The sequence below is a fragment of the Hibiscus syriacus genome, unplaced genomic scaffold, assembly GCF_006381635.1.
Source record: "Hibiscus syriacus cultivar Baekdansim isolate YM2019G1 unplaced genomic scaffold, ASM638163v2 tig00110331_pilon, whole genome shotgun sequence".
NCBI lineage: Eukaryota > Viridiplantae > Streptophyta > Magnoliopsida > Malvales > Malvaceae > Hibiscus > Hibiscus syriacus.
Genome location: NW_024062687.1, coordinates 316,601 through 343,418, shown reverse-complemented (window position 1 = coordinate 343,418; position 26,818 = coordinate 316,601). Strand labels below are relative to the sequence as shown.

Sequence of the window (26,818 nt, the reverse complement as noted above, 5' to 3'; positions counted from 1 at the left end):
GGGAGTCGCCACCAATCATTTTAAGGTACGATTGAGACACCATAAAAACCCGATAATTTAATAAGACATTTTATTTTTATAGAAATACTAAGTTTGGGGTCTATGAAAACTAGAAAATATGTTTGGGAGTCGGTCACGCGTGAGAAAGGGTTAGCATCCCACAACGCCAAGAAATTGGTACCTATTCGATTACCCTATGTTTAAAATTTGGAAATTTTGAGTTCGAGATTCATTTAATTTGGAAATCATTATGGATGCATAGTTTAAAGAGTGTAATCATTTATTAAAGCCAATAATATTCACCTCTTAGCATGAGCGGAAGATCAATTATTGACCCTATAAACGAACATTGCCTCGGGAATTAAGAAATTATGATGCAGTTTTGAAAATGATATTGACCTAATTCGGGATTCACCAGTAGTCACCCCTGAGAATGATTACGGGAGATATACTATTGACTCCATAATAAGTGAACATTGCCTTACATTTAAAATCAAATGCAATCAATCAATCGATTAAAGACCTAATTACACTAGGTGGGTTTAATTAAAGGCTTCTCCTAACTTAAAGTGTAAAATTAAGAAGATTAAAAAACCTAGAGGACTAAACCTGAAAATGGAGTCTCTAATATTTATCCTAGTTTATTTTAACCAATTATTCAATTGAATAATTGATTTGAGCAACTGGGCATCTTAATGCAAAAACTCAAATCGAATCATCCCTTAATTAAAGGACTAATATGAAATTAAACCTAAGGTGTAGGATTTATTTGTTTATCTAATCAATTATGTTAATTGGAAAATCTAATTAGTAGTTTAGGGATTAAAATGTGAGAAATCTAAATGTAAGGGATTAAAATGTAGAAACTCTAAAGTTAAGGGACCAAATATAAAGTTTAAGGATCTAATTATTAACCGTATTAATTATTTTAATCGGAAAATCAATTTTCATCTTTGAGCATGGATGCAAGGACCAAATTGAAAATTCTCCTAATCTTAAAAGGACTAAAGTGTGAAGAAACTAAGTTAAAGGATTACATTAGAATCTATATATTAACATGCTAAGATTAGAATAAAATAAATTAAATTTAAAGTAACATAATAATTTACCTTAATGAACATAATTTTAAAATTAAAATTAAATAATTAAAATTAAAGCAATGTAATTAAAAATAAATAATTTTAAAAGAAAAGAATAACTAAGAAAAGTAAAGAAGAAAAAAATAAAATAAAGTAAACAAATTAAAATAAATAAATATAACGTCGACAGTTTTGATTTGAACGACCTAAAAAGAAAATGAAATTGAGAGGTTAGTAAAATAATAATACAATAAAATTAACAATTTCCAAATCAATATAAAAATAAAATAAAAATAATTTTGAGGTGGTTCCCAAGTATGCGGTTTCTCTCCTCCACGCACTTCTCCTCAACGTTAGGATTCATCGGAGGATCCCGTTGTCGGTTAGAGCTTCAGTCGAGAGGTAAAATCTTCCCCTCCTTTTTCTTATTTTTTAATTTTTGTAGGGAATAAACAGAAATGGATGTGTGGCTGCTTTATTTTGCTTGTATTGAATCTGAAAAAAAAAAACCTTGTGTATTTTTGTTGCTTCGAAAGATGTAGAGGAAAAAAATTACATTGTTTGGTTCCAATAGAAAAACTGGAAGGGGAGTATTGCTTTCGAATGGGGAGAACCCTAATACATGTTTCTATATGGGTTTATATAATACCCAAAATTTCTCGGGAAAAAAAAAGAAATTACATCCTTTTGATGCTGAGGAGCTCGATTGGCACTGCTTTGTTACCCCGTCATAATCGTTTTGGTAGGGGATAATCACGTGGAAGGGAACACTGTTGCTGCTCACGTGTGGAGGGACCAGCTGAGGGCACTCTGGTTTGGGACCACTGTACGCGTGTGGCTTCGTACAAACTCTCATTCGAAAGCATGTGTGTTGCATGCCGAAGCCCTTCCAGAAGCTTCTGGCGGTGACTGTTCGTCCCTTAGCTAGGGTTTTCTAATTTGGTTAATATTTTGGGCTTAGGTATTTGGTGGGTATTGTACTGGCGGGTTCAATGTAAATGTGTATGAGATTTAATATGGGTTAATGGTCATTGGTTATATAAAGGACTGTTTTTGTATGGTTTTGGGTTATAGGATTAAATATGTAAATGTAAATGGACACTACATAGTTTGTTTAGTTTCGCTTGAATGATTTGTTTATTTATATTTGTGATTATAAAATAAACTCAAATTTTGCCTAATTGAGGAATTGGCACAAATTATCAAATTAAAGCATTTGAAGACCAACACTTAACCCATAACTGATGCTTGATTTGAGAATCACTTCTTTTTCGATGTCAATTCATCATCACCATCACATCGACCTCACAAATAATTGCTCCAAATTCGGGTTAAATTATCCTGACAAAATTTGCCTGATGTATTTGGGATAATCTTAATGCTAATATGATTGATCTTTTAGTAGCTAAGGGCTCTAAGAGAGATTTGTTAACAGAGAAAGGTCCTAAAAATAAAATTTCAAAGCGATTTTCTTCAACATTATATACGAGAGTATTATCAAATGGGAGAAATGTGATAGAGAGTGTTTGATTTATTTTAAAGAATAGGATCAAATTTTTATTTTTGTTGTAAAATATTTTTCAAAAATGTCTTATAATTTTTTATTATAAGATATTGGGTAAACTACACAGGTGATCACTAAATTATGGTCAAAAATCATTTTGACCACCGATGTTTCAGTTTGATCAAACAGAGCATCCAACTATTTAAATGCTTCAGTCAAGCCACTTGTCGTTAACAGTTAATGAAACAAGTGTCATGACAGTTAAAAACATTTAGGTAACACAATTGGTCTATGTTACTTATATATTCTTTCAATTTGGTCCTTATTTTTATAAATTAAAATATTTTAATTTATAGATTTATTTTCATTTAATCACATGGCGACATGTCTCACCTTTTGATTGAAAGAAAAACATGTCACCTTTTGGTTAAAAGAAAAGAAACCAACACATAAGGGGTTGAGAGGATTTGAACGAATGACCTTTTGATTAAAGGGAAAGCACCAAACTATTGAGCCAAAGCATCCATTTGGTTAATTTCATACAACAAATAATATATATCTTGTATCTTAGTAAATTTTTCTTTAGACAACAAATAATATAATTAATAAATAAAAATTAAGAATATTTTTTACATTAACAAAAAATAAGAATATATAAAACATATTAAAATAATAATAAAATATTTTAAGTTAATATATTTTTAAAATTAAGATAAAAATAAAAATATATTTTTAAGTGAAGATAAAAATAAATTATATATTTTAATATTAAAATAAAAATAAAATATATTTAATAGGTTAATACAAAAATAAAATATATTTAATCAGTTAAGACGAAATAAAAAATATTTTTAAAATTTAAGAATTAAGATATATAAAATATTATATTCATATATTTTGGTTAATATAAAATATTATATTAATAAAAAAAATATAATATTAAATTATATAATTAAAGAAAAAAATTAATATGTTTTATATATTTTTATTTTTTATTAATGTAAAAATATTATTAATTTTTATTTATTAATTATATTATTTGTTGTCTAAAGAAAAAATTACTATGATACAAGATATATATTATATGTTGTATGAAATTAACCAAATAGATGCCTTAGCCCAATGGTTCGGTACTTTCACCTTCAACTAATAGGTTCTTCATTCAAATCCCTTCAACCCTCTTATGAGTTGGTTTCTTTTCTTTCAACAAGAGGGTGAACGTAAATCAATAAATTAAAGATAAATTAAAATAAATTAGTCTTCTTATCGAATGATCAATTATGTAATTATACCTAAATGTTTTTAACTGCGTCATCACATGTTCCGTTAATTGTTAACGGCAGGTGGCTTAATTGAAGCATTTAAATAGTTGGATGGTTTGTTTGATCAAATTGAAACATAGGTAGTCAAAATTATTTTTGACCATAGTTTAGTAGTCACTTGTGTAATTTACCTTAAAATATTTTAAGGGTCTCGTTTTTGAAAGTAACACACGACCTCCGCATCTTTTGGGACGACTTGTTTTAATGAACATACCATCTATATTAGGATATATTTTGTCAAACACATTTTAAAAAATACGATTGACAAAATACGTTTTTATCTTACATGACATCTTCTATTAATAAAGAGGTATTATTTTAAATAAATAATCATAAAGGGTGTCAAATTCATTATTTAGAAAGAGTGTTATATGTGTACAAAAGCATGGTGAGCATTAAAAGGAGATAATAATTTTATTATATTATATATTGTTAAAGAGATAATTTGAAAGAGATAGTTTATGACGTTCAAACCGATAGAATCAGATAAAAGTTTATTAATAAAGAAGGTCGAAAAAATTTATGAAAAAATAAGATAAAAAGATGATCATATACAAAAGTTTGGATATATATATAAAAAATTGAATTTATTTTAGATTGTGATGTAGATTATGAATGATTAGACAGATGTTATGGGATGTAGAATAAAGAATTCTGGAGAGGTAGTAGGAAGACCTTCGAGCGGAATCCTTTGCATTTTACAAAAAAGTAAGTACAAGTTGTAATTTTAGCATAAAAATGCATGGCCATGGGTATGTGATTATTGTCGGGTCAACCTTTGTCCCTCATTACTTCATCAACTATTTTTCTTTTAAAAAATTTGTAATTATTTTTATTTTCATTTCTTTTACAACATTGTTAGTTATGACGTAGATTTTTATATAACTTTCTTATTGACACAACTTGTCAAAATTTATTAATCAACATTAAGAGTTGGATTAACATTATAAAAGAGACCTGTTAAATACTTTGATAATAGTTTTATATGTTAGAAATTTAATTTTTTTTTAAATTAATAAAATACTAAAATATATGTGAAAAAAGTAAGAGTTTCTTGAATGGATAATCCTGGTTTTGTTAATTAAAAAACGATTTCGATGTCCTATTAGTTTAGGTAACATACATTATAATATCTCTTATTAATTAAGTTATATCAAATTAAATGTTTTCTAGTTTATCTTCTTAATCAATCAACAATATTAGTAGAGATAATGTTATAAATATAAACTCGTAAACCGTCAGCAACTTAGATTTAAAATGCTGTGTGCGGTGGCTCTTTCGGTGCTGAAAAACTATCCATGGTATTTGAATTTATTTATGCTAAAATAATTATTTATTAATTACATTTCCCCTTCCCAGAAACACTGGAATGAAAATGTTGCCATCCTTCCGAGATTTCAGGTTGCACACATTATCTTGGTCTTTTTCATGTGCCAATTATGAAATTTAATGATCATTTGAGCATAATTAAATATGATGCTTTTAGAATAAATTTTAGTTATTCTTTTAAGGTCCAAAACAATCCGCTGTTTTATATTAAAACCCCAAATAAATAATTATTTAAAGAAATAGGACCCTCCAAAAACTATTTGGAAGAATAACCCCCAAATCATCCACATCGAATGACCTCACAGCCTACAAACTGTGTGTTAAATCCTCGCACCTTCCAACACACGAGATACATCCGACATGGGCGCGTTTTCCAGGTAATATAATAAAACAATTTGATAAAATGACCTCACACATTACGAAGCGCGAGATAGTCTTTATGATCCAAAATATCGCTAGATTTATGGGGGACCTCGCGGCCTGCAAAGCATGAGGACAATAGATTCCCTACACTCCCTCCAATGTCAATCACCTTGTTCAGATACTATTTCGAGGTGGGAAACTGATTTTTTTTAATTTTAATTATAAACGTATAGTGCTGCAATTTATCTTTAAGGTGACTATAATATCAACATATATAGACATTTTAAGCGGGTAAAAATGGCGTTGAAAATGGTTAGAAATCATAGTTTTGTGAAGGAAGAAGAAAAAAATGGTTTGATAGTATATTGGAGTGTTATTTATGACTTGTAAATATGAGTAATATATGTTGTTAATTAAAAAAGAAATAATGCAAAAATCTCATTTAATTGATACATGGGCCTGAGCGATTGGGACATTTATTCTTCGTGTGTTCGGGATTCCTACATATAGATCATAATTTTCGTTGTCCGGTTCTTTCTTGATGTTCGACCAAATCCTCATCACAAAAAATCAGGGTTGACCATGGATGACCGATTTTTTTTCGTCGTAGTTCATAACCTGGCCGTATTGTAGGTTCATCATCAGTTTCATCCGGATCCCATTTATTTCCAATGGGACGGAACTCGTATTCATAAACCTTGAATATAGTTTCAAGTAAGTAAATCTGGTCAACGAATCTCATGTAGGGTATTCTAACAGAAGAAGCAACAACAATGGTGTGCACACATGAGTATTTGAAAGTTTGGAAGAAATTGCGCTTGCATTTTTTTCGCATAAATTAACCATATATGTGTTGTGTTGTATGCCTGCCAGTGGTCTCGTATTCTGATACATGGAATAATGACATTTCACGAGAGAAACATACGACACTAATCTCGTTGGAATGATGTGGAATGTTTGTAATTTTCTGAGGAGGTTTGGATGGATTCGGTGGCCACCTACCATCCATTCAGTTGTTTGCCTTCCCAAGGTTACGAAAAGGGTTGCCAATCGACAATATGTTGCTTTGAAAACAGACGTGATAGGTAAATGGCGCTCTCCCTTTAGTGATGAATTTATTTCCTCAACCAAGTTCGTGGTCATGTGACCACACTGTCTATCCCCATCAAATGATCGAAGTTATTTCTCATTTGGGATTCTAGCAAGATAGTTGAAGCCCTCAGAATTCACGTGTCTCAGTTCCTACATCAGATCCTCAAACTCACGTACGAACTATGTGTAACCTATCAATAAAAAGTGGAACAATTAATTTGAAATAATTTTTGTAAAGATATGGTAAACCGAAAAGGGTGACATACGTACTCATTCGAAGAACCATTAGACGCTCATATTGACTCTTGAAATTCTACAAATAGTTTACGACAATATGTCGTAAATAGTACCGGTGATAAATATTGGGGGTTGGCAAGACGAGCCCATACGTTGGAGTGCATATTTGATACCAGCGCCTCTGTCAGAAATAAAAACAAATCTCATCATCTCTATAATGTATCACATGTGATAGAACATATGTTTGTAAGTTCGTAAGGAATAATTCCCAAGAGTCAATATCTTCCTTTTCGACAATTGCGAAGGCGATGGGAATAATATTTCTATTGCCGACTTGTGCAACTGTCAATAACATTATTTGAGTGTATCGATCATATAACCAAGTGCCGTCAATTTGAAAAACTGGCTTGAATTTTCGGAATGCATTAATGCATTAAGGAAAAGTCCAAAATAGTCGGTAGAATTGGCAAACATTTTGTACAACATGATCATTTTTGTATGCCGGGATTGTTTCTAATTTCACAACTTTTCCCAAAATGTGTTTCTACATCAGTTTAATCCATGTCCGAAATTCATTATATAATTCCTCTCATTGGTCGAACAATTTTTGTTGGGCTTGATTCCTTGCATACCATGCTTTGTGGTAGTCAACTGTGTATCTGTATAACGATGTAACTGAAGAAATACATGTCATAACTGTAACACGTGGATTTGATTTGAGCAGTAGAATGAAGGATTTAGAAAGCATGTGCACATCCAAGTTACGGTGATCTTGATTTAGGATGTTGGCGGTGCATGCATGTGGTTGGATGTATTTTGTGAGTTTCCAAAGGTTTTTCATCGTCTTCAACCGTGATACACGAACCCTCCAGTTATATCCCTACTTATTGTGGAAACATTCAACGATGTACTTATTCACATCAGTTTTTTTCACAGTTGACGTGACGGAGTGACGTATGTCGTAGTTCTTGATTGCATCCACAATTTGTTCTTTTGTCGTAAAACTCATTCGTAAAAAGAGTAAATAAAATTGTTAACTTACTAATAAACAAATCAAAATAAATAATGAAAAATTAAAACATTATATTAACATGAAAACCATTCCAACATAGAGATCACCATCACTACGTTGATTGTATTACTCAATGTGTTGGAAATGGGAAAATTTTGGTGTGTTAATACTTCCATATCAATTGTTGTAAAGTGCAATGGTGGCTAGTAATAAGAAATAGGCATTGCAACATGTGGAACCGTTGTATTCACACCATATTCTTAATTGTCTTATGCTTCTAGTGGCAGGTAAAGGTCTTCTGGTTCTTCATAGAAGGGGTCTAACTTACCATCATCGGGGTCAGGCTCTCTTATTGGTTATTTGTTAGAATGATACCCCTCAAAGCAGAATAGTTCAGTCTCGTTTAAATCAAAGTTAACCGTTGTTGTATGTATTTGTCAAACACGAGACTGCTATCGAATCGGTTCCCCAAGATCAAATTCACATACATCAGTAAAAGAATGTCTCCCTATATGTGTTGAGATGTTATCTGCAGAAAGAATATACGTTGAATATCATCCAGATGAGAAATCATCGAACGGGTTAAACGTGGATTGTTGCGTTGGTGGCATGTTCGAGTCAAACTCTAATTTAGCAATGCAATAATGCCTTGCCATCAAAGACTATGATGCACCTAAATCATTATGTGTGTCGTGTGTGCTTAAAAAATTGAAGTCGTTTCTCAAATTTACCGTCGGACTGTCAACAATTGGGTTAAAGTCGAACTCATCTCGTCTCTAACTTGGCACACTAGTACCATCATCATCATCAGAAAACAATGCATACAACTCTATCGACCCTCTAATTAAATATTACAAGTGAGCATCGTCCATTAAACGTACATCACTATTGTCCTCAACGGTGTATATCACGTAAGTTAATGGTTCCAACGACGTCGATAGTTGATACTTCAAGGGTAACAATTTTGTACCACGAGCATGTGGGATATTTTTTTACTTCCTTCATCAACTTGTTATACATTAACTTCGTTGGTAGCGTTATTGTCACAGTGTGTACAAACTGAAATACAACACCAAGAGATGTATCACCAATTATTTTGCCATCGTAATATGCCAAATTAGTAAGGCTTTCTCTACTCGACCTTTTAGTTGAGTTGTTGTCTGATAATACTGAATTATGGTTGTTTTATTGGTGCAAGAACCTCGTGGGTTGCAAGATGTGATTTCTAAATAACGTGGGTTACAGGGTGTGAGATCATGGTATCTCGGTTTTGCAAGATGTGTGGTTCTGCTAACGTACTATAGATATCGAGTGATGCAAGGTGCGATTTTCACTAAAACCTATTTATTAATTTATTAGAAAAATAGCTCCCAAGATGAATCGACTAATGGAAAATAGTTCGCATAACTAAAAATTATTTGATAAATTGTAATTGCTCAATTAAATCAAAATAAAATAGTTTAGTACAAAATAATAAAATAGTTTGCATAACAGAAAATATTTTGATTAACTCAAAATAAAATAGTTTAGTACAAATATTTCATTCTTGAAGAACGAAATAAATAACAACTAATAATGCCTATGTCTACTAGTTTTGCATCATGGTAGACGACAAGTTCCACGCAGACGTAACTGCGGTTCCTTTTCATCTTCAACAATATCATCATCATAAGGATGATAGTTGTGTATGGAAATGATCCACCACTGGCACTAGAACCAGGACTGGTGTAGATTATGCTCTGCGGCAATGCATGCTCAACAATATTGGATCCAAAGTTAGCTGCCGATTGTGTTAGTGGTGAATTGAACTGGTCAAATACATCAATAAGGAAACCTTCTGATAACTGCCCTTTTTTCTGAAATGCTGATTGATTCGAATGGGTGAAGACATGGTTAGGGTGTGTCAGCAGTGTCTGAGAAAGTCCCTGTGTTGTTGGCGATGAGGATGATGCACCTTGTTGTCTTATTATTCTCTATCTTGACTCCTCTATGTTACCTCCCCATACGTGGGTGACTTTGTAGAGGAACATATAATTTTCGTGCTTGCTCCTCATCGGTCAATATATGTGTCGTCTCATATTCTTGGTACCACTGTATATAATTGTATTTCACGCTGTGGTCGAAGATGGGTTAAGTCATGAGCGTCATCTCGAATCTTTTGACCCATACGTTCAGATACACCGCATTATGATCTGCCCAATTAATTTTCATCTTCCCTTGTTACGTCAATCGATGCAACTGATCCAATCAAGGTGGATGTGGCATAATCGATTGGACATAGCTAAATTGTCAAAGGACGCACTCAGTAGGATACCACTCGACTATCTCATACAAGATCAGCTGGACTGACATGATGTATACGGGTGCATTAGTCACCCGAATCTCATGCGGTATATAGTCGGCAATAGCAACATCACTGGAAGGCGTCCACAAGAACTATAAAATTAAAAATACATAACTTTGTTAGCTAAAAACCTCAAATAAATTAAATTATTATAAAATTATAAGATAAAAGTCAACGGAAAATATTTTATTACCTGATGTCCAAACTTATCGATCAAGAGTCTGAAGTCTCGTTGATGTGTTGGTAAGTGGGCGTGAGAGATTTTATCAGTCCACCTATCATTAATACAATATAATTGTATTATTTGTTAATAATATTATAAAAAATAGATAAAAATTATTTTTTACCACTTAAATAACGGAAATTCATATGGGACATGTATTTTAAGAATCGCGCATAAAAATGGCATTCAGATCCAGGCCCACGACTACAACAACAATAAACACCCTCCAATGACATTTTTCGCTGAATCTACGGCTCTACAAAGTTGTCGAAACAAAATGCCAAAACTGTCGACCCCCAACTTATTTTTCTTGAATCACTCAAATTTTGTAAATGATTCAACTATATCAGATGCACCTTATTTCGGGATTTGTCTAGCATTAAAATCCCCCCATTAACTCTTAGTATATACGCACGAGCAAATCACTTCAAAAAAAATTAATAAAGTAATATAACTACTTAATTTCCAAAAAAAAGTAAATAAATAAATTTAAATATTAATAAATACTCATATATAAAAACATTTATATTTACCTTATTCATTTCATGCTCCACATTCTGGGGTAGGTTCGTAAAATTTTCATCCAAAATTTTAATTTTAATTTTTCCACCATCGCGTGCATCATTAGGCGGATCAATTCCGATCAGTACAACACATACGTTTCTAGAGGCACCGACAACACCAATAATAACTACTCTATCAATAGGCAATTCCAGATGAAATGCAACATATTGTATGGTAATAGTTGCCTCCCACACGATAAATGAAACGTGTGTGTCTCCAATCTCCATCTTTCCACCAACACATGTATAAATGGAGGATGCAATTTAACACTATGACCAGTTATACTACTGATATATCCGAAGCTCGCTAAATGTAAATGATCAATAATAACTACATCAGGCGGTGTCACATAATTTATATGAAACTTTAATACATGTTCATATCCCTACTAAATATAAATATTAAAAAATTATTTAAATAAAAAATAGATTAAATCAATAAATAAATAGTAAAAATATAAAATAATATTAATTAATTTACCTCATCATTTCGCCTCTAATAATCGAATACGTGACTTCGATCATGTCTGAATAGACTCGCCGCCATGATATGAAATCTTTGAATCTTTTAATATATGAAAGGGATGGGTGTGGTTATGAATAGGGGAGGAGGGCCCTATTTATAGCCCTTCTCGCACTCGGGGAAGCACAATTTTAAATGCAACTCGCGTCCTGCATGACGTGAGTTACGTTGAAAACACGCGGAATTTATTTTGTTCCTAGTATCTTGCGGTTTGTAAGACATGAGATTACTTTATCTTTTAAATTTTAAAATATATTATAATTATAATATTATTAATTATTTATTATATTTAATATTTTACAAATATAATTTTTTTATTATTTCAAAAATTACAAAATATATTATAATTAATTTTATAAAATATCTATTTTAATTACTTTATTTATATATTATTATATATTAATTATTTACTATATTTAATAATTAATATTATTAATTATTATATTTACTTATTACATTTATTTAATTTCTACGTTTCAAATCAGACTGTTATACGGAATTTGAAAGAACCTCGCGCTTTGCAGGCCGCGATGTCCCCCATAAATCTCGCGATATTTTGGATCATAATGACTACTTCGCGCTTCGCAATCGTGAGGTCATTTTATCCAAATGTTTTATTAGCTTACCTGGAAAGTGCGCCCACATCGGATATATCTTGCGTGTTGAAGAGTGCGAGGATTTAACAAGCGATTTGCAGGCCGCGAGGTCGTTCGATGTGACAATTTGGGGGTTATTCTTCTAAGTAATTCCTGGAAGGCCCTATTTCTTTAAATAATTATATATTTGAGATTTTTAATATAAAATTTCCCAAACAATAATATGTAACACCCACAGATCGATGCGGGTGACCCGATTCGATTTGAGGTGTCACATTAGAGCGACCCACCGTAAAAATCCTTAAAAAATTAAATTTTTTATTAAAGTGCGTAATATAAAAAAATTATATATTAAATGTAGAATTTAACAATATCAAAAAATAAAACATATTTCAAAATCGGATATAAAAACAGAATACAAACTACACGCCCCCTAATCGCATGCACTGTACTCTGCAAGCAATGCCGATGAAACTCATTTACTGATGTCGATAGCTGCACTAGTTTTTTTCTTTTAACCTGAAATGGTGAGTAAAAGAGTGAACTTTGGGAAGCTCAGTAATACAAAACTACGAAGTGATGCTGGAGGACATACAGATAAATGGAAAAACATAAATTTTCCTTGTTGATTCAGACTTCTACAGATTTTCATGATGAGCTGAAGTTCCATTGATATTTCTTCAAGTAAAAAATAGGAAAATTTTATTTCAGAGGAATCATTCAGAGTACCAAGTTTTCATCGGAATAGCATGTCTAGTGTGTTCCAACCAAAACCAGTGAAAAGATACATATATTTTAAAATAGTAACAGTTTAAAACATATTTTTAAAACCATAGTAGAACCCTCCAACTGAACACCTTTATGCAATTCCCCAGAACTGTATCCATAAGGACTTACCTAAGTATACAGAAAAGGAGCCATCGTAAGGGAATGCCTTGGGGCCTGTGGGCCTATCCAAGGGTCTCCTTAGGTCCGTAAGGATTTACCAGCTTGATCAGAGCCGAACCTCCATACTCCAAAATCCTACCCATACAGTATCCAATGAAAATCAGATTTAACAGTAAACAGTAATATCATAATCATGATCCAGTAAAATCTCGTAAGTGTGACAATAAAATAAATCATATAATTGTCATCCACCTTTACACCATATGCAGTCCTATGATTTACCCAAGGGAATGCCTTGGGGCCTGAGATCCTACCCAAGAAAGTTTCTTTGGGCCTCAAAGCCTACCCAAGGGTCACCTTAGGTCTGTAAGGATTTACCAGCTTGATCAGAGTTGAACCTCCATACTCTAGCCTACCAAATAATGACCCAATAAACAGTTCAAGTAGTAAGCAGTATATTCCATGATCTATAAATTAGGAACTATCATATTTTCCAGTGAAACATGAAACCAGATAACACATTTCAGGTAACCATAGTTCATAAACCAGTAGATTCCATGATCTATAGATCAGGAATGATTATATTTTCCAGTGAAAATAGGAAATCAGATAACACGTACCATGTCTCCATAGTTCATTAACAGTAAATTAAAACATTAGTGAATCCATAAATTTGAAAAATCATGTTTTAAAATAGGTAAAACAATTACATGTCACATAGGGAACACACTAAAGGATTCAGTTATTCTTCGGAGGTACTTGGTATTTATCAGATAGGGAACCATGAAACATTTATAAATTGATTGGATTTTAGAATCAAGATCCCTATAAAAGGGGTTTGATAACTGACGAATTCATCATTCATTCGGTTATTTTTTGGAGGCAATTGATCGTTACCAGGAAGTATAAACGTATAAATTCTATAGATTTGAAGGAACTCATATTCAATGTCCCTATAAAAAAAGGTTCATTCATTAGCAGATATAGTCAACATTCGAAAATTGATGTTTCAAGAATTATTTAAGAATTTGAGTGTATTAAAAAGGTACACAGGAACCTTTACATCAAATTTTTTGAAGATCTAAATATAACATGATCGTTTCCATTATTTAGGCAAATAGGGATAATTTAGACATTTTTATTTCTGATGGATTCTTAGTTGCTTAATCCAATAAGGGTGAAACGATGATTCATGGTATTTAATATTCATGTCAATTTATCAGTATATCGAGTCATCTTGAACCTAACAAATCCCAACATTGTGATATATGTCAACCAGTCAAATCGATGTGCTTCAAGGATCTTCACACTTTAATATTGACAACTATTGTAGAATTGATCATTTTTCAGAATCATCATTGAATGGATATTAGGGAGACGAACATGTATTCCAAGGGTATTTATTTCATTTCTGTATTACAACGGTATCATGAAATGTCGACATGATTGATTCGTGGTTCAAAACCCTTATGGACGGTACAACATATAAGTACATCAGCTTTTCCAGACTTATACAAGTCATTCACTTAATTCTTAGGTCATTTAGTAATCATGTTTATCCCGTTCACTTTGGAGTTTCTAGAGTAATTCGGTCGTTTCAACGATTCAGATACGTATAATACTTCCATTCAGTTCAACTTTGTCATATAATATAATCATTTTACACTTCAAGGGTATTTTGGTTATTTTACATTTCAGGGGAAATTTTGTAACTTCATAATCAGGTATTTTTGCTATTAAAGTTTTTTTAACGAGGATAAATAAAATTTAGAGGTTCCAAGGTTATTTTCTTTTTCGGATAATCAATGAACTTGAAATCATTCTTATTAGTCTTCTTGTGTCTATACAGGTAGTCTGAGCCTTATTTAGTTTAGTTTAATTTATTTTATTTCACAATAGGATCGAGTTTAGAAATTTATTAATTACACACATGTAGCCAAACTCATTTATTTGTTCATCAACCAATACCCGCATGTTCCATAAAGCATATATAAGGTACTAATGTATTACCTCAATTTTTTAGCTCCACTGATCGAATATTTAAACTCCATTTGATCCCTCACAAACTTGAATCCAACGTCCAATAATATCTCGGATACATATAAACAGAAATTACATCTGAAATGGAGCTAAATTGCAAAAAAATGAATCGAATTAGGAGGTTAATCAGTGAAAAATAGCTTACCAGGTTCGATTTTTGCGAAGCGAACCTAAAAAAATAGACTCAAGACATCGAAAATAATCAAGATAGATGTTCTCGAAAAAATCAACGTCCGGTTAACAACGATCAACAGTCGGTTAACGACCAGTCAATGATTAACGGTCAATGACTGGGTCAACGACTCACCCAGGCGGCTCGGCTCGACTTGACTCGCTCGGCTCGGTCCAGGTGGTTCGGTCCAGCCGGTTAGCACACTCTTAGGCTGGCAGACGACGCCCACTCGCAAGGAGCGACACGTACGACGCTTGCAGAGGCCTTGGTCGTCGGACAACGATGAAAATTTCTAGATTGCTAGATCTCTAGCTCGGGAGTCTCGTGCAAGTGTTATTTTTGACGAAACATGACGGAGGGTAGAATTTTAAAACGTTCGAACTTTTCTAATGGTGATCGACGACACGACGGAGCAACGGTGGCGTGACGATATCGGTCGGGTTTTTCTCGGAATCACGCAAGGATGATGATGGCGAGGGAGGTATGGTGAGCCGATCAGCGAATCGATCGGAATTGAGGAAAAATGAAACGACAGGGACGAAATTTTGATGAAACTTCAACTCTTCGATTCGCGGCGATCGTGATCGATTCCGTTGTTTCAACGGTCGAGGTCGGGTCACTGGAGGATGTCGATTCAGTTGGTGGTGTCGGGGCACACCAACGATGACCAGAGCGGTAGAATTATGGAGGGTGCGGTGGATAGGGTTTGGCTCGGTTAATGATTTGAAAATTAGGGGATTTGGGAATTTTGGATATATAACCTGGCTTAAACAAATAAAAAATATAGATTTTATATAATATCACTAATAGTACTTTGACCTAAACGGTGGGTGTGGGAGTGATTACCTAAGGTGGACATGGATTCAACCCCCTTAGCATCAACTTCATTCTTTATTTTTTCATTGTCGACAGAAAATAGGAAAATTTGGAGTTAAGTCTCTGAATTTTTAGCAGCTTTCTAAAACAGACTGTGAGCTTTAAAAACTTACAATTGAATCCCTGATTTAATTTAAATTAACTTAATATTTTTTTTATTTGCCCCAGAAATTTGGGTGTGACATAATGTGTTTTTTAGTTCATCAAAAGTTCTAAACAATCTTTAAATAATTATAATATAGTCCTAATTCTAAAAACTAACCCTTGATATTAATGATTTTTAAGCGTTGAAATACAATCTTTCAAATATGTATTAATTAAGTACTTGAATACGCGTCGCCTTGATTCCTTCTCATGCAATATGTATCCTCATACCACACATTTATCTTTGAAAAAATTATATAATATTTTTAATTTTTCTATTCTCTTTGGTTTGGTTCAACTTTAATTAAATTATTTAAAAATTACATTTATTTATTGAAGTTATAAAGTAATTATTTTTATTAAATAATTAAATTGATATAACATTAACATAATAATAATTTTAGTCTTTAATCTATATATATATTATTATATTTTGATCATATTTATTCTCTACTAACCCAACCATTGTCACTTGTATTTCTTTCACTAAAACAGTAAAACGCTAATTCTAAACATTTTTATCTTTCAGTTTCTAACTTCTAATTCAAACTTCCAACTTTTATTACCATTTTAAATTTTCGAAATAGAATAAAAGAAAAACTCCTTTAAAATAGCAATATATATATACTATTCAGAAGACATTTTTAGTAGGAAGTATCTTCTAGTGAAGTAACAGAAGTCGATAAAAACCTTTAAAGGATGGATTAAAGTAAAATAAAAAATATATTAATGTATAATAATATTTTTATCTAATAAAATACAAAATGTGAGTATTTTATATTTTATAATATTTTTGAAAGATAACCTAAAATATACAACACGGAAGTAGAAAGGAATACGTAGGCTGTGGTGGTTGCATGTAATAAAGGAAGCAGAGCAGCAACGCATGCAATTGCATGGTACTTATATCATAACTTTGCATCAACTTTGTAACACCTGTATATGTTTCCTCAATTTCCTATTATCTCCTATAGTCACCTTCGATATTTTACTTTTCTTCAAGCAAGCCATCACACATGCTTTGTCCTTTCTTTTACACCGGCATTGACATATATATATATATATATATATATATATACATACAAGTTTAACTCTGCATTTGATCATTGATTCACAAATACAGATTGAATTGAAGTTCTCTTGGGGGGAAAAAAAGGAAAGTAAGAAAAGGGTGTACTTTGACTTTAAATTTAGGGGGAATTTGATTAGATATGGTTGAGTTTCTTGGTGAGATTGAACATCCTAGCCCTGTTTATGAAGCAGAGCTACCTGAGGAGGATGAAGAAGAGGAGGAGATTAGCTACCAAGAGCTAAAGAAGCGGATGTGGAAGGACAGTGCGCGGATGCAGAAGATGAAGGAGAAGCGGGAGAGTTCGGAGCCCGATCATCAGTCTAACGCCAGGCAAGAAGCGTCTCGCCGCAAGAAGATGTCTCGAGCTCATGATTCCATCCTCAAGTACATGGTGAAAATCATGGAAGTTTGCAACGCACAAGGCTTCGTTTACGGGATAGTTCCGGAGAAAGGGAAGCCTGTTACCGGCTCATCCAATAGCCTTCGCAAGTGGTGGAAAGAGAAGGTTAAGTTCAACAAGAATGCTCCGCCAGCTCTTGAGGAACTCTTGCCGATAGTTCTCGAACAAGGCGAAGCAGACCTTGTTTCCAGTTTGCATCTACTTCATGACTTGCAGGATACTACTCTGGGATCACTCCTTTCCTCTTTGATGCAACACTGTGCACCCCCGCAACGTCGATTTCCATTAGAGAGGGGCATAGCCCCTCCTTGGTGGCCGACTGGGAAGGAGCTTTGGTGGGGGGAACAAGGGTTGTCTCAACAACATGGTCCCCCTCCTTATAAGAAGCCTCATGGCCTTAAAAAGGCATGGAAAGTCAATGTATTGGCTGCTGTCATCAAGCATATGGCCCCAAATTTAGATAGGATGAAAAGATTAGTGTCACAATCCAAATGTTTGCAAGATAAGATGACAGCCAAAGACACTTTCACCTGGTCTAAAGTGGTTAACCAGGAAGAAGCCCTTTTAATTCTCAAAGAGAAATGTCTCAAAAACTCACCTGACAAAGATGATAGGGAAGAACAGGATTTAGAGCATAGTTATCCAGCTGACAGGGGCAAGCAGGTTGAGAAGATTGCCATCTCTGGTGATAAAAGGAAGTGCATTTTCGAACGAGAGGTTAGCCCGAGTACGCTATACGCTTGCCAGACCTCGATGTGCTCACATAGTGCACTGGAATTAGTCTTCACAGGCAAGAGCTCAAGGAGTGACCATGAGTTAAGTTGCTCCTACAGGTCTAAAGAAAGTGATGCAAGCCAAGAAAGCAGTGAAGAATCAGAATTTTCTGATAGGAATATTGTTCCATATGACCATCCCTCATTTGCTCCTCAGACCAAAATGCATACACAGAGCCCTGACAGTATCGGGAAATTACGTGCCATGACAGATTGGCTCGACATGGAGCTAGAAAAGGCTAATGGTCAACTGAGTGACATGCCGCAACTAAATGAAGCAGGGGATGCATCTGACATGGTTCTGCAAGATTATATAAAAGATTTAGCTGGTGCAATTGAAGGTCTACCAGTGCCACCAGAATTTCTATTTCAAATAGGAGATGTGGACTTAAGTTCGTTTCCGTTATCACAAGAGGACATTGATGATCAAGGATTTACTTCAATCTGGGATGTGGGATATGATGGAACATCCAAATCATGAGTCAAGCAAAGACCGAAGATCGAGTAAGCTGACAGTTACAAGCTCAAGTTTGCTCAAACAATTAAAACTTCAAATGGGGGCTTCACTTGCAACAGAAAATATGCTCAATGAAATCTATTTATTTACTAGAAACAGTCTCTTGATGTAGAAAATATGATATTAATCCCCCCTTATGTTGTATGAGGAAGTTGCTTTACATCAGTAGATATATGCATGTATTTTAGAGGAAAACGAAATACAGGTGAGAAGCTTAATGATCTAAATCAAAATAAGCAAAATGAAACTTTTTAAGTTAGCACTCATAGAAACTATGCCTTCGAGGTATGCATTCTTCATACTCAAATCTCCTTAAACCACATGAATAACCTTTCCTGAATTTATCGTATTTCCTTCTTACTATGACCTCAACAGAAAAAAGAGCAGAAACAGGCCTGTGATCAGAAAATCTGGACTCTCCACGGAAATATGATAACTGCTCGATTCCGGAACCTCGCCATAGTATCCTATCACACCTGAAGAAACATTTCAATTTTATCAAAAGAATCAAGTAATACATTCCATCCAGCATTGTTCATAATCCAGGCTTATAAGATGTAAGAAGACAAAAATACCATGCAGGAGTTCTTCGTTTCTTCTTGGATTTGCCATTTTCTCCAGCGTATGAATCCGAATTGTATGAATACTTGTAAGTAGGAGCAAAGAGTATTCGTCCCTCTTTGAAACCATCGAATACTCTTCCTGCTTCTCTCTCCATGTTTAACTGCATTCAATTGAAAAGAAGAGGTCAGTCAAGTAAAAACATGAAAGGAACTTTTACCACTTCTTTTGTTTGCTTTTTAGTTAAATCCAGACGTCATTTTCATGACTACTGATTAACATAACAGTTAACACGGAATATTTTTTCATGAAAGCAACATCTAGAAAAGGACTGGCCTACTTTTTGACTTTATTTCTGTAGTTCCTTAATGGCAAAAGGCAGTAGTTATTGACCTTTGCTTATATTCATGGAAAGGGTTGACATTATTATCTCAATTTCGTCTGCAAACTTGTGATATTACTTACCTGTTGGTATTTCCGATGCATAACAGTTTTGGAATTTTCTTACGTCGGTAGGCCATATGTCTAACTAAAACCAAAGTATGGCTTCACAACAATGATCTATTCACCATATTTTAAGCAGTTTCAACAGGGATTTTTCACCATAAGTAGAGTCTAAAAGATATTTTTTATTTACTATTTAGAAGTAGAAAGTGATAAACCTGATCATTCTCCAGAAGGGTGTCCCAGTTATTATCCTCCAACAAATTCCTGGTTGCCTCATAGCTCAAGGCTACTCGATAATTCAAATCTCCAAGCCATATTACTCGGCTGCAATATTTAACAATTGATGAATCATAGACATTGCCGACAATTTAATTAAAAAAAAAAGGGGTCCAATAATTATCTCAATAAAAACGTACTCATGCTCAATGATTTTCTCCGGGGCTCGATGATTCGGAGTTTTGCAAATGATCGGGAACTGTGTGCCTTTGAGAATCTCAGAAACATCAGCATTTCTCCTGAGCTCATCGCCTTCTTTTTCACCCGAAGCTAAGTGACAGCACACGAAGCAAAAGCTCGTTTGGTACAACGATATGCTTATTGCTATACACCCCTGCAAATATTTGATTGTTTGTTCCCCATATGAATTAAACTTGGTGTCGTATTATTCTCAAACATGTAGTTGATCACAATATCAGGGTTTCAAATCGCGGTCGCGGTTGCGTTTTCGGTTATTTCGGATTTACCGTGATTGTGGCCGTCACGGGTAACTCGGACGGCGGCGAAACCGCTATATCGCGGCCGAAATCATGGTCGCGGACCGTTTTTTAAAACCCTGCACAATATAGTAAACTGAGAAGATCAAATCCTTATGATTCATATACCAACCTTGTTGCCAAGGCGTTTCATTATACCTCTTCCTACAGAGGATACTCTGACATGACCAATGTGTGGCATCAACTCCTTTCGAGCCCATATCGAGAGGAACAGTCCAACCATCTGCTTGCTGGTGATAAGGCGGTAATTCATTTCTTCAGTTGTACGAAGTGGGAATATCTCAGACAGTGCAACCAACTCACCGATACTAGTATCAGAAGCCACAGGTAAGTGACTAATGTCTAGATCATTTGCTAAATTCCGAACCGTCTTTTGCCTTCTGTCGTCCCCAATTGTGGATTCAACAGGGCAGTTGCAAGTCTTGAGAAGGCTACTCCCAGCCATGAAATTCTTACTCAGGATCTTGAGCACAGGTTTGTCGAAAATGTGCGGATTGGTAGGTGATTTCAACTCCTTGGAGGTATTAGTATCAGAGGTTTTCGAGTCATTGCCAGAGTCCAAGTGCTTGGGACTGTGATGCGGCTTGTTAAGTGCTTGGTTTATAAGTGCAAGCCATTTTGCAGCAGGCTCATTGTCTTCACTTACTAGAACGTTTCCAGCATTGAGTGGAACAATTTCTTGAAACCTGGGAAATCAATGTTCTAAGTAAAACACACATTGCAGAAGCCAGAAAAGCAGTATGAATCTGGAAAACAAAATCAAACAACTCACGACAAAGACACTATCTTTCTTATCATCTTGGTATAGGTATCTCTCCAGGCTAATCTTTATAGACCAGAAACTGAAGAAGAAGGAACAAAATTCTGAGTCAGTCATACCCACAAACATATATATCTGCAGAGCCCTCCATTAGAAAGAAATCTTCCAGGTTCATGTCACTGTTGGGTGTCTTCCCTCCCACATTCCAGGTTGCAACAAATATCCTGCAAGCTCTAAGATGTAACATAGGCCTAATCCAATATGAAATAAAAAATTTGAACCACAACATTGAATCCATACCGAAAATCTCGAATTTCAGTCACCGATGCCATGGAACACTCGAAGTTTGAGAGATTCAGCCCTTCGATTAACCCGCAACTTTCCCTTCTTTCTGAAAGTAGATAAGAATTAGCAACATAATGTACATTATTTTTTCCCTCTCCCAACTCTAGATTCTAATACTAACAAATTTGACAATGATAAAGGCCAAAGGGTCAACATCAGAACTGGAACATCCTCTGATCCATTTAGATTTCCCCCCATTTCAGTTTCTAGTATCTGGTTTATAAATCAAACTATTTCTTGTTAGGTAAGCTACCAAAATTTTGTACCAGATAAGAACAACTTGGTCCCCTTGATGATAGGATAAGAAATGAAAGCTGTCAAGCACTATTAATGTCTATTTTTATGTATTCATGTCCAACACATTTCTAAACATACATCTTTGCTTATTGTTCATACAAACATTGAAAAAATCCTTGTCGAACATGTACTCATATCAGACACACATCCGAATCGAGTGACATATAATTATTTTATATATATTAGAATCAACATTTTCACAACATCCTGGAAGGAAATTATGGGCTGATGGCACCTAATACACTAACCATACCTAAGAAATTTCTTCTTAAGCGAGAAGAGGCTTCCAAAAAGTCTTTGTTGGTTGATGCCATCTTAATCTTCTTCTCCAAATCTACCAAACGTAACCCATAAAATACTTTAAAACAAAACTGAAAAAGAAAAGGAACATTGATAGTCTGATAAGGGTGATACCGGCAGAAATTTTATCACAATCCGGTGATGCAAAATCATCGTCTGAGCCGCCTCTACCTCGTCTCTTAGAAGCAAAAATCTTTGGCATATTGAACTTGACCCCATTGAAAAAGGTAAGCAAAATCAAATCAAATATCGAAACAATTGTTTAGCCATGCACAAGATCAAAGATTATAATGTACCTTCTTTTTCTTGTCATTTTTTACGGAGTTTTCAGGAGAGGTGATGGTTGTACGCTGCTGGTGGCGGTCTTCATCGTCCCCAAGCTGGCTTTCATTCATTAGGTTACTTGGAAAGGAAGAAACAACCGTCAAAATTTCCAATACTCTTAAGCTGTCAAATGACAAATATTCATAACAAAACACCAAACAAAAATCTGGGTGTGTGGAGGATTTTTCATTTTTGATTTGGAAAATTAATTAGATGAAAACTTTTTTTGTTTCTGTTTTTGGTTTTTTGACCATTCTGAAAGGATGAGACATTGGCGCCAATTGTTTCGGAGAGTTTAAGACTTATTTTAAAAGTGTAAGCAAAGAACCCGTTGAGTAGCAGTTTACAAATTGAAAAACTGCTATGATATAACTGCTGATTACATCATCTTTAACTCTTGGGTAATTTACACGGGAGATCCCTTTCCTTATCTGTCTCTCTTTTAAAAAATTACATTCCGACTACTTTTATTTTTTATCCATCTTATTTTGGTCACTAAACTATTAATTTCGATTAGTTTATTAACGTGCCACATTAATAATACAGATTTATTAACCAAAATATAATAATTTTATCCAACATGAAACGTGCCATTGGGCTTGTGTTACTGGAACATCTCATCCATATTTTCCCTGTAAACATCAAGACTCTGCATGTAGAAAATACAGCAACCGGTTCACCGGATAAGTCACGGTTTTATTCAATCAAATCCAGTGAATGATTGATCGATATCATATTAACTTGGTGTAGGCATACGTGCCAGCCTCTTGGAAGCCCACGAGTCTTCCTTGTAATACCCTAATTTTGTCCTAAAATTAAAAAGGGAACAAAATATAAGGACTAAGTTCGTATTTATACCATTTGGAATTTTGAGGGTATAAAAACCAACCAAAAAGAAAAGAAAAAAGCTCCCGATTTTGTGAAGAAAAAAAAAATGAAAGAAAGCTGCATCTCTCTCCTTGGTATTCATATTTATCTCCATTTTTTTATGCTTGTTTTCTTTAAGTATTAAAGTAAATGTGGTGAGGATGATTTGGTCGATGTCTCCAAGAGCAGTAACACCACTATGACTCGTCGATGTCTCGGAAGCATCCTCAAACTTCATAAATTATCTCAATTGTGAAACCACCAAGTGGGCGTAAAGAATAGGAGCAATGACAGAGATTAGTGTAGTGCCCTAATCCAAGAGAACATGATAATTGATTCGACCTTGTGGTGACCCGATCCGGAGTATGATCCATATTATTATAGTTCGGACTCTGCTAACCACTAACCGTTAACTATTTTAACATCTAGCATTTCTAATCGCTAACTATTAATTGTTAACATTTTATTAATTTGTTTGTTTTATTTTATGTTCGAACCATGTATGACCTTACGACGACCCGCCCCGGTGTATGACTCACATTATTTACGGTCCGAGATAAATAATAAAATTCGATACTAACATTTTATTTTTATTGTATTTTATTTTTGTTATTTAATTTTATGTATTTTTAGATTTATACTTTTTTATTTTCTTTATTTAATTTCAGTCTTTACATTTTACTTACTTTAATGTTCTAATCGTTTATTTGTCTCTCTATTTTTCAGTATTTTAATTTTATTTGTTTAATTATTGTGTTTTATTTTTTATTTATTTTACTTCTATAATTTAATTTTTGCATAGTTAGATTTTGTTTCCTTACATTTTACTATGTATGGATATTATATATTTATTTGTATTATTTATTTATGTATGTATGTATGTATGTATGTATGTATGTATTCTTTGCTCTTGGGAATTGGTTTCAAATGATTGTACAAAATGTTTGTTTCATTCATTTTTAACGCTTTTTTTATTCTAATATTTTCAAGAACACTTATTTGTAGAACGGGCGTGGAAAGCATTGCTTGGTCGAAGTAATACGATCCGATACGACATTCGAACGAAATGTAAACTCGAAATAAATTAAATTTATTTTTTTAAAAAGTAATAATTAATTTGTTATTATTCAAATGACGCAATGCATGTTTTATGTTTGATTTGTGCTTTTGATAACGTTGAGGAGGAAACATTTCTCGTATAAAGGAGAAATAAATGAGATAGCCTTCCCATTGAAGGATGTGCAAATCCCGTGATTTCTTCTCAAATTAAGAAAAGTTACATAATAATTAAATCGAAGCAAATTAATTAAACTTTAATAAATGGATCATATTCTAACTTTATATTTGATTTATAATTTCCACTACCGCGATAATATATAAGCGACTAAGTACTAATTTTGGGTCAAGCTGTCTTAACCATTTTTTTAAAACTATTTTATATTTTAAAAAAACAATTTATGACTTTCCTCTTCTAATAAATTCACCCTCTTTGTGTATGTATAGTAAGGGAGTCCCATTTGGCAATTCTAAGGCAGATAGGAAATAGAGGTTAGGTTATTATTAGCTATATATCATGACGAATACTAACTAAAACATGGTTTGCTACCTTCTCTGGAGTTAATTTTTCTAGATACATGATGATAGACCTCAAGGTATTCGCATGGGCAGCAACCATCATGTGCTTTCCAGATTGAAGCTGGGGTTCAACCTGTAATGAAATCTTACTTGTTCATTCGGTTCTCAAGATTAAGATGTTTTAAAACCGAGGTTCACTTACATGTTCTCTAAAATAGGCTACAGCTCTTCGAGAGCACATCTTCAAGCTCTCACCATTGGGTGGAGGAATATCAAAACTTCGTCGCCACTCATGAACTTTCTCTTCTCCATATTTTTCAGCTGTTTCTTGCTTGTTGCCCCCGTATCTGAAGAGTAGAAAAGCTTGTTTCATGATCAAGCTCAACCAAGAAAATGTCAAAAGCACAAATATGGGAAATTAATGTACATTCTTTCATCCAACTCCGAAGCTGTTATAACTGGACTAGATTGACTTTTAGTTTCTTCACTGAAAACCCCATTCCGATATTCTTTTTCCAGATCACTTTCCTTTTGTTGTATGATAGGTACCTGAAAAACATACAAGCAAATACTAGTTGCTAATACATAAAATGATAGCTTCCATTGCATTGAACAGAGGGACAACAAGATTTTGCATGACTGAAAAAGAAAGAAAAGAAAAGATGTGAACATCATTTTATGGCACCTTTTTTGTGGCGGTGTTCGGTCATGGCAAGCATAGCTGTCATCTGTGAACGAATCAACGAAGACGTATAAATCATATCTACAGGTATATTGCTTATTCTTTTGCCAGCTTCGATTGCTTCCTCTATACCTTTCTTGGATAATGGAACATTGACACAACCAGTGAACAAATTCTTCTCATTCCATAGAGACTCACCATGTCGAATTAATATCAAAGCAGACTCCACTACATAAAAAAATACATAAATTCATGATTAACAAACAATAGACACCTTAACCTCCCTTAACAATAACAAGTGGCAAACATGAAACACCAATGAGGCGAATGATCAACTCACCTGAAGTATTGTTTTTGTAGTCATCTGTATTTTGTGAGAGAGATGAAACTGGATGCACCACTGAGACAATGCATTAAGTAGGTGCAATTTTGACTGGCCGTTGATACAACTCCCTTTTGCAAGCAATGTAATGTCAAGTGCAAAAGCCTTTGAGATAAGCTGTAATGAATGATTCCTATATTTGTTGTAAGTGCCCCATTCATCACCACTGGAATTCAGATGAATCGTGCCTGCTGTTTTGTGGAACATGACAGCAGCAGCCGTCCTGATAAACAAGCGATCAACCAAAAAAGGTCTGGATAAAGGAAAGTGAGAGTAGTCTCTCTCGTTAACGCACAAATTGACCAGGTAATATTACGTGTGCATAACAAAACTCTGAGTTCCCTCCCTTTATGTTAAATTAGGAAAGTTATTCATATTATTTTTTAAATAATACGAGGTGATTAGAAGGTAATATGTGTTTAGAATTGTTTTAATT

At 33.8% G+C, this 26,818-nt stretch overlaps 3 protein-coding genes across 3 annotated transcripts; 1 reads left to right on the top strand and 2 right to left on the bottom strand.

Moving 5' to 3' along the window:
* The first annotated feature begins 17,518 nt into the window (after positions 1-17,518).
* On the top strand, positions 17,519-19,033 carry LOC120119148 (putative ETHYLENE INSENSITIVE 3-like 4 protein). The gene has a single exon (XM_039139027.1). It carries the CDS (start codon positions 17,519-17,521, stop codon positions 19,031-19,033), a length of 1,515 nt encoding a protein of 504 aa, XP_038994958.1.
* Positions 19,034-19,214: 181 nt separating this feature from the next.
* LOC120119100 (type I inositol polyphosphate 5-phosphatase 5-like) lies at positions 19,215-22,724 on the bottom strand. Its single transcript, XM_039138985.1, has 9 exons — positions 22,667-22,724; positions 22,506-22,586; positions 21,911-22,001; positions 21,730-21,834; positions 20,963-21,536; positions 20,494-20,687; positions 20,293-20,401; positions 19,645-19,793; positions 19,215-19,545 (listed from the first exon to the last, which is right to left on the bottom strand). The coding sequence occupies exons 2-9, from the start codon at positions 22,564-22,566 to the stop codon at positions 19,326-19,328; spliced, it is 1,503 nt and encodes a 500-aa protein (XP_038994916.1). The 5' UTR covers positions 22,567-22,586; positions 22,667-22,724; the 3' UTR covers positions 19,215-19,325.
* Positions 22,725-25,213: 2,489 nt separating this feature from the next.
* LOC120119111 (2,3-bisphosphoglycerate-dependent phosphoglycerate mutase 2-like) lies at positions 25,214-25,883 on the bottom strand. Its single transcript, XM_039138996.1, has 4 exons — positions 25,743-25,883; positions 25,521-25,672; positions 25,348-25,451; positions 25,214-25,281 (listed from the first exon to the last, which is right to left on the bottom strand). The coding sequence occupies exons 1-4, from the start codon at positions 25,753-25,755 to the stop codon at positions 25,224-25,226; spliced, it is 327 nt and encodes a 108-aa protein (XP_038994927.1). The 5' UTR covers positions 25,756-25,883; the 3' UTR covers positions 25,214-25,223.
* Between the last annotated feature and the right edge of the window lie 935 nt (positions 25,884-26,818).

What these genes read in the sequence shown, in the direction of transcription:
- LOC120119148 (XM_039139027.1), top strand. Translation starts at nt 17,519, where the DNA reads ATGGTTGAGTTTCTTGGTGAGATTGAACATCCTAGCCCTGTTTATGAA.
- LOC120119100 (XM_039138985.1), bottom strand. Translation starts at nt 22,566, where the DNA reads ATGGCATCAACCAACAAAGACTTTTTGGAAGCCTCTTCTCGCTTAAGA. An exon ending in GCAGATATATATGTTTGTGG is followed by an intron (nt 21,537 to 21,729) that starts GTATGACTGACT and finishes TTGATTTCCCAG; the next exon opens with GTTTCAAGAAATTGTTCCAC. An exon ending in AAACGAAGAACTCCTGCATG is followed by an intron (nt 19,546 to 19,644) that starts GTATTTTTGTCT and finishes ATGTTTCTTCAG; the next exon opens with GTGTGATAGGATACTATGGC.
- LOC120119111 (XM_039138996.1), bottom strand. An exon ending in TAGCCTATTTTAGAGAACAT is followed by an intron (nt 25,452 to 25,520) that starts GTAAGTGAACCT and finishes ATTTCATTACAG; the next exon opens with GTTGAACCCCAGCTTCAATC. An exon ending in AAATTAACTCCAGAGAAGGT is followed by an intron (nt 25,282 to 25,347) that starts AGCAAACCATGT and finishes ACCTCTATTTCC; the next exon opens with TATCTGCCTTAGAATTGCCA.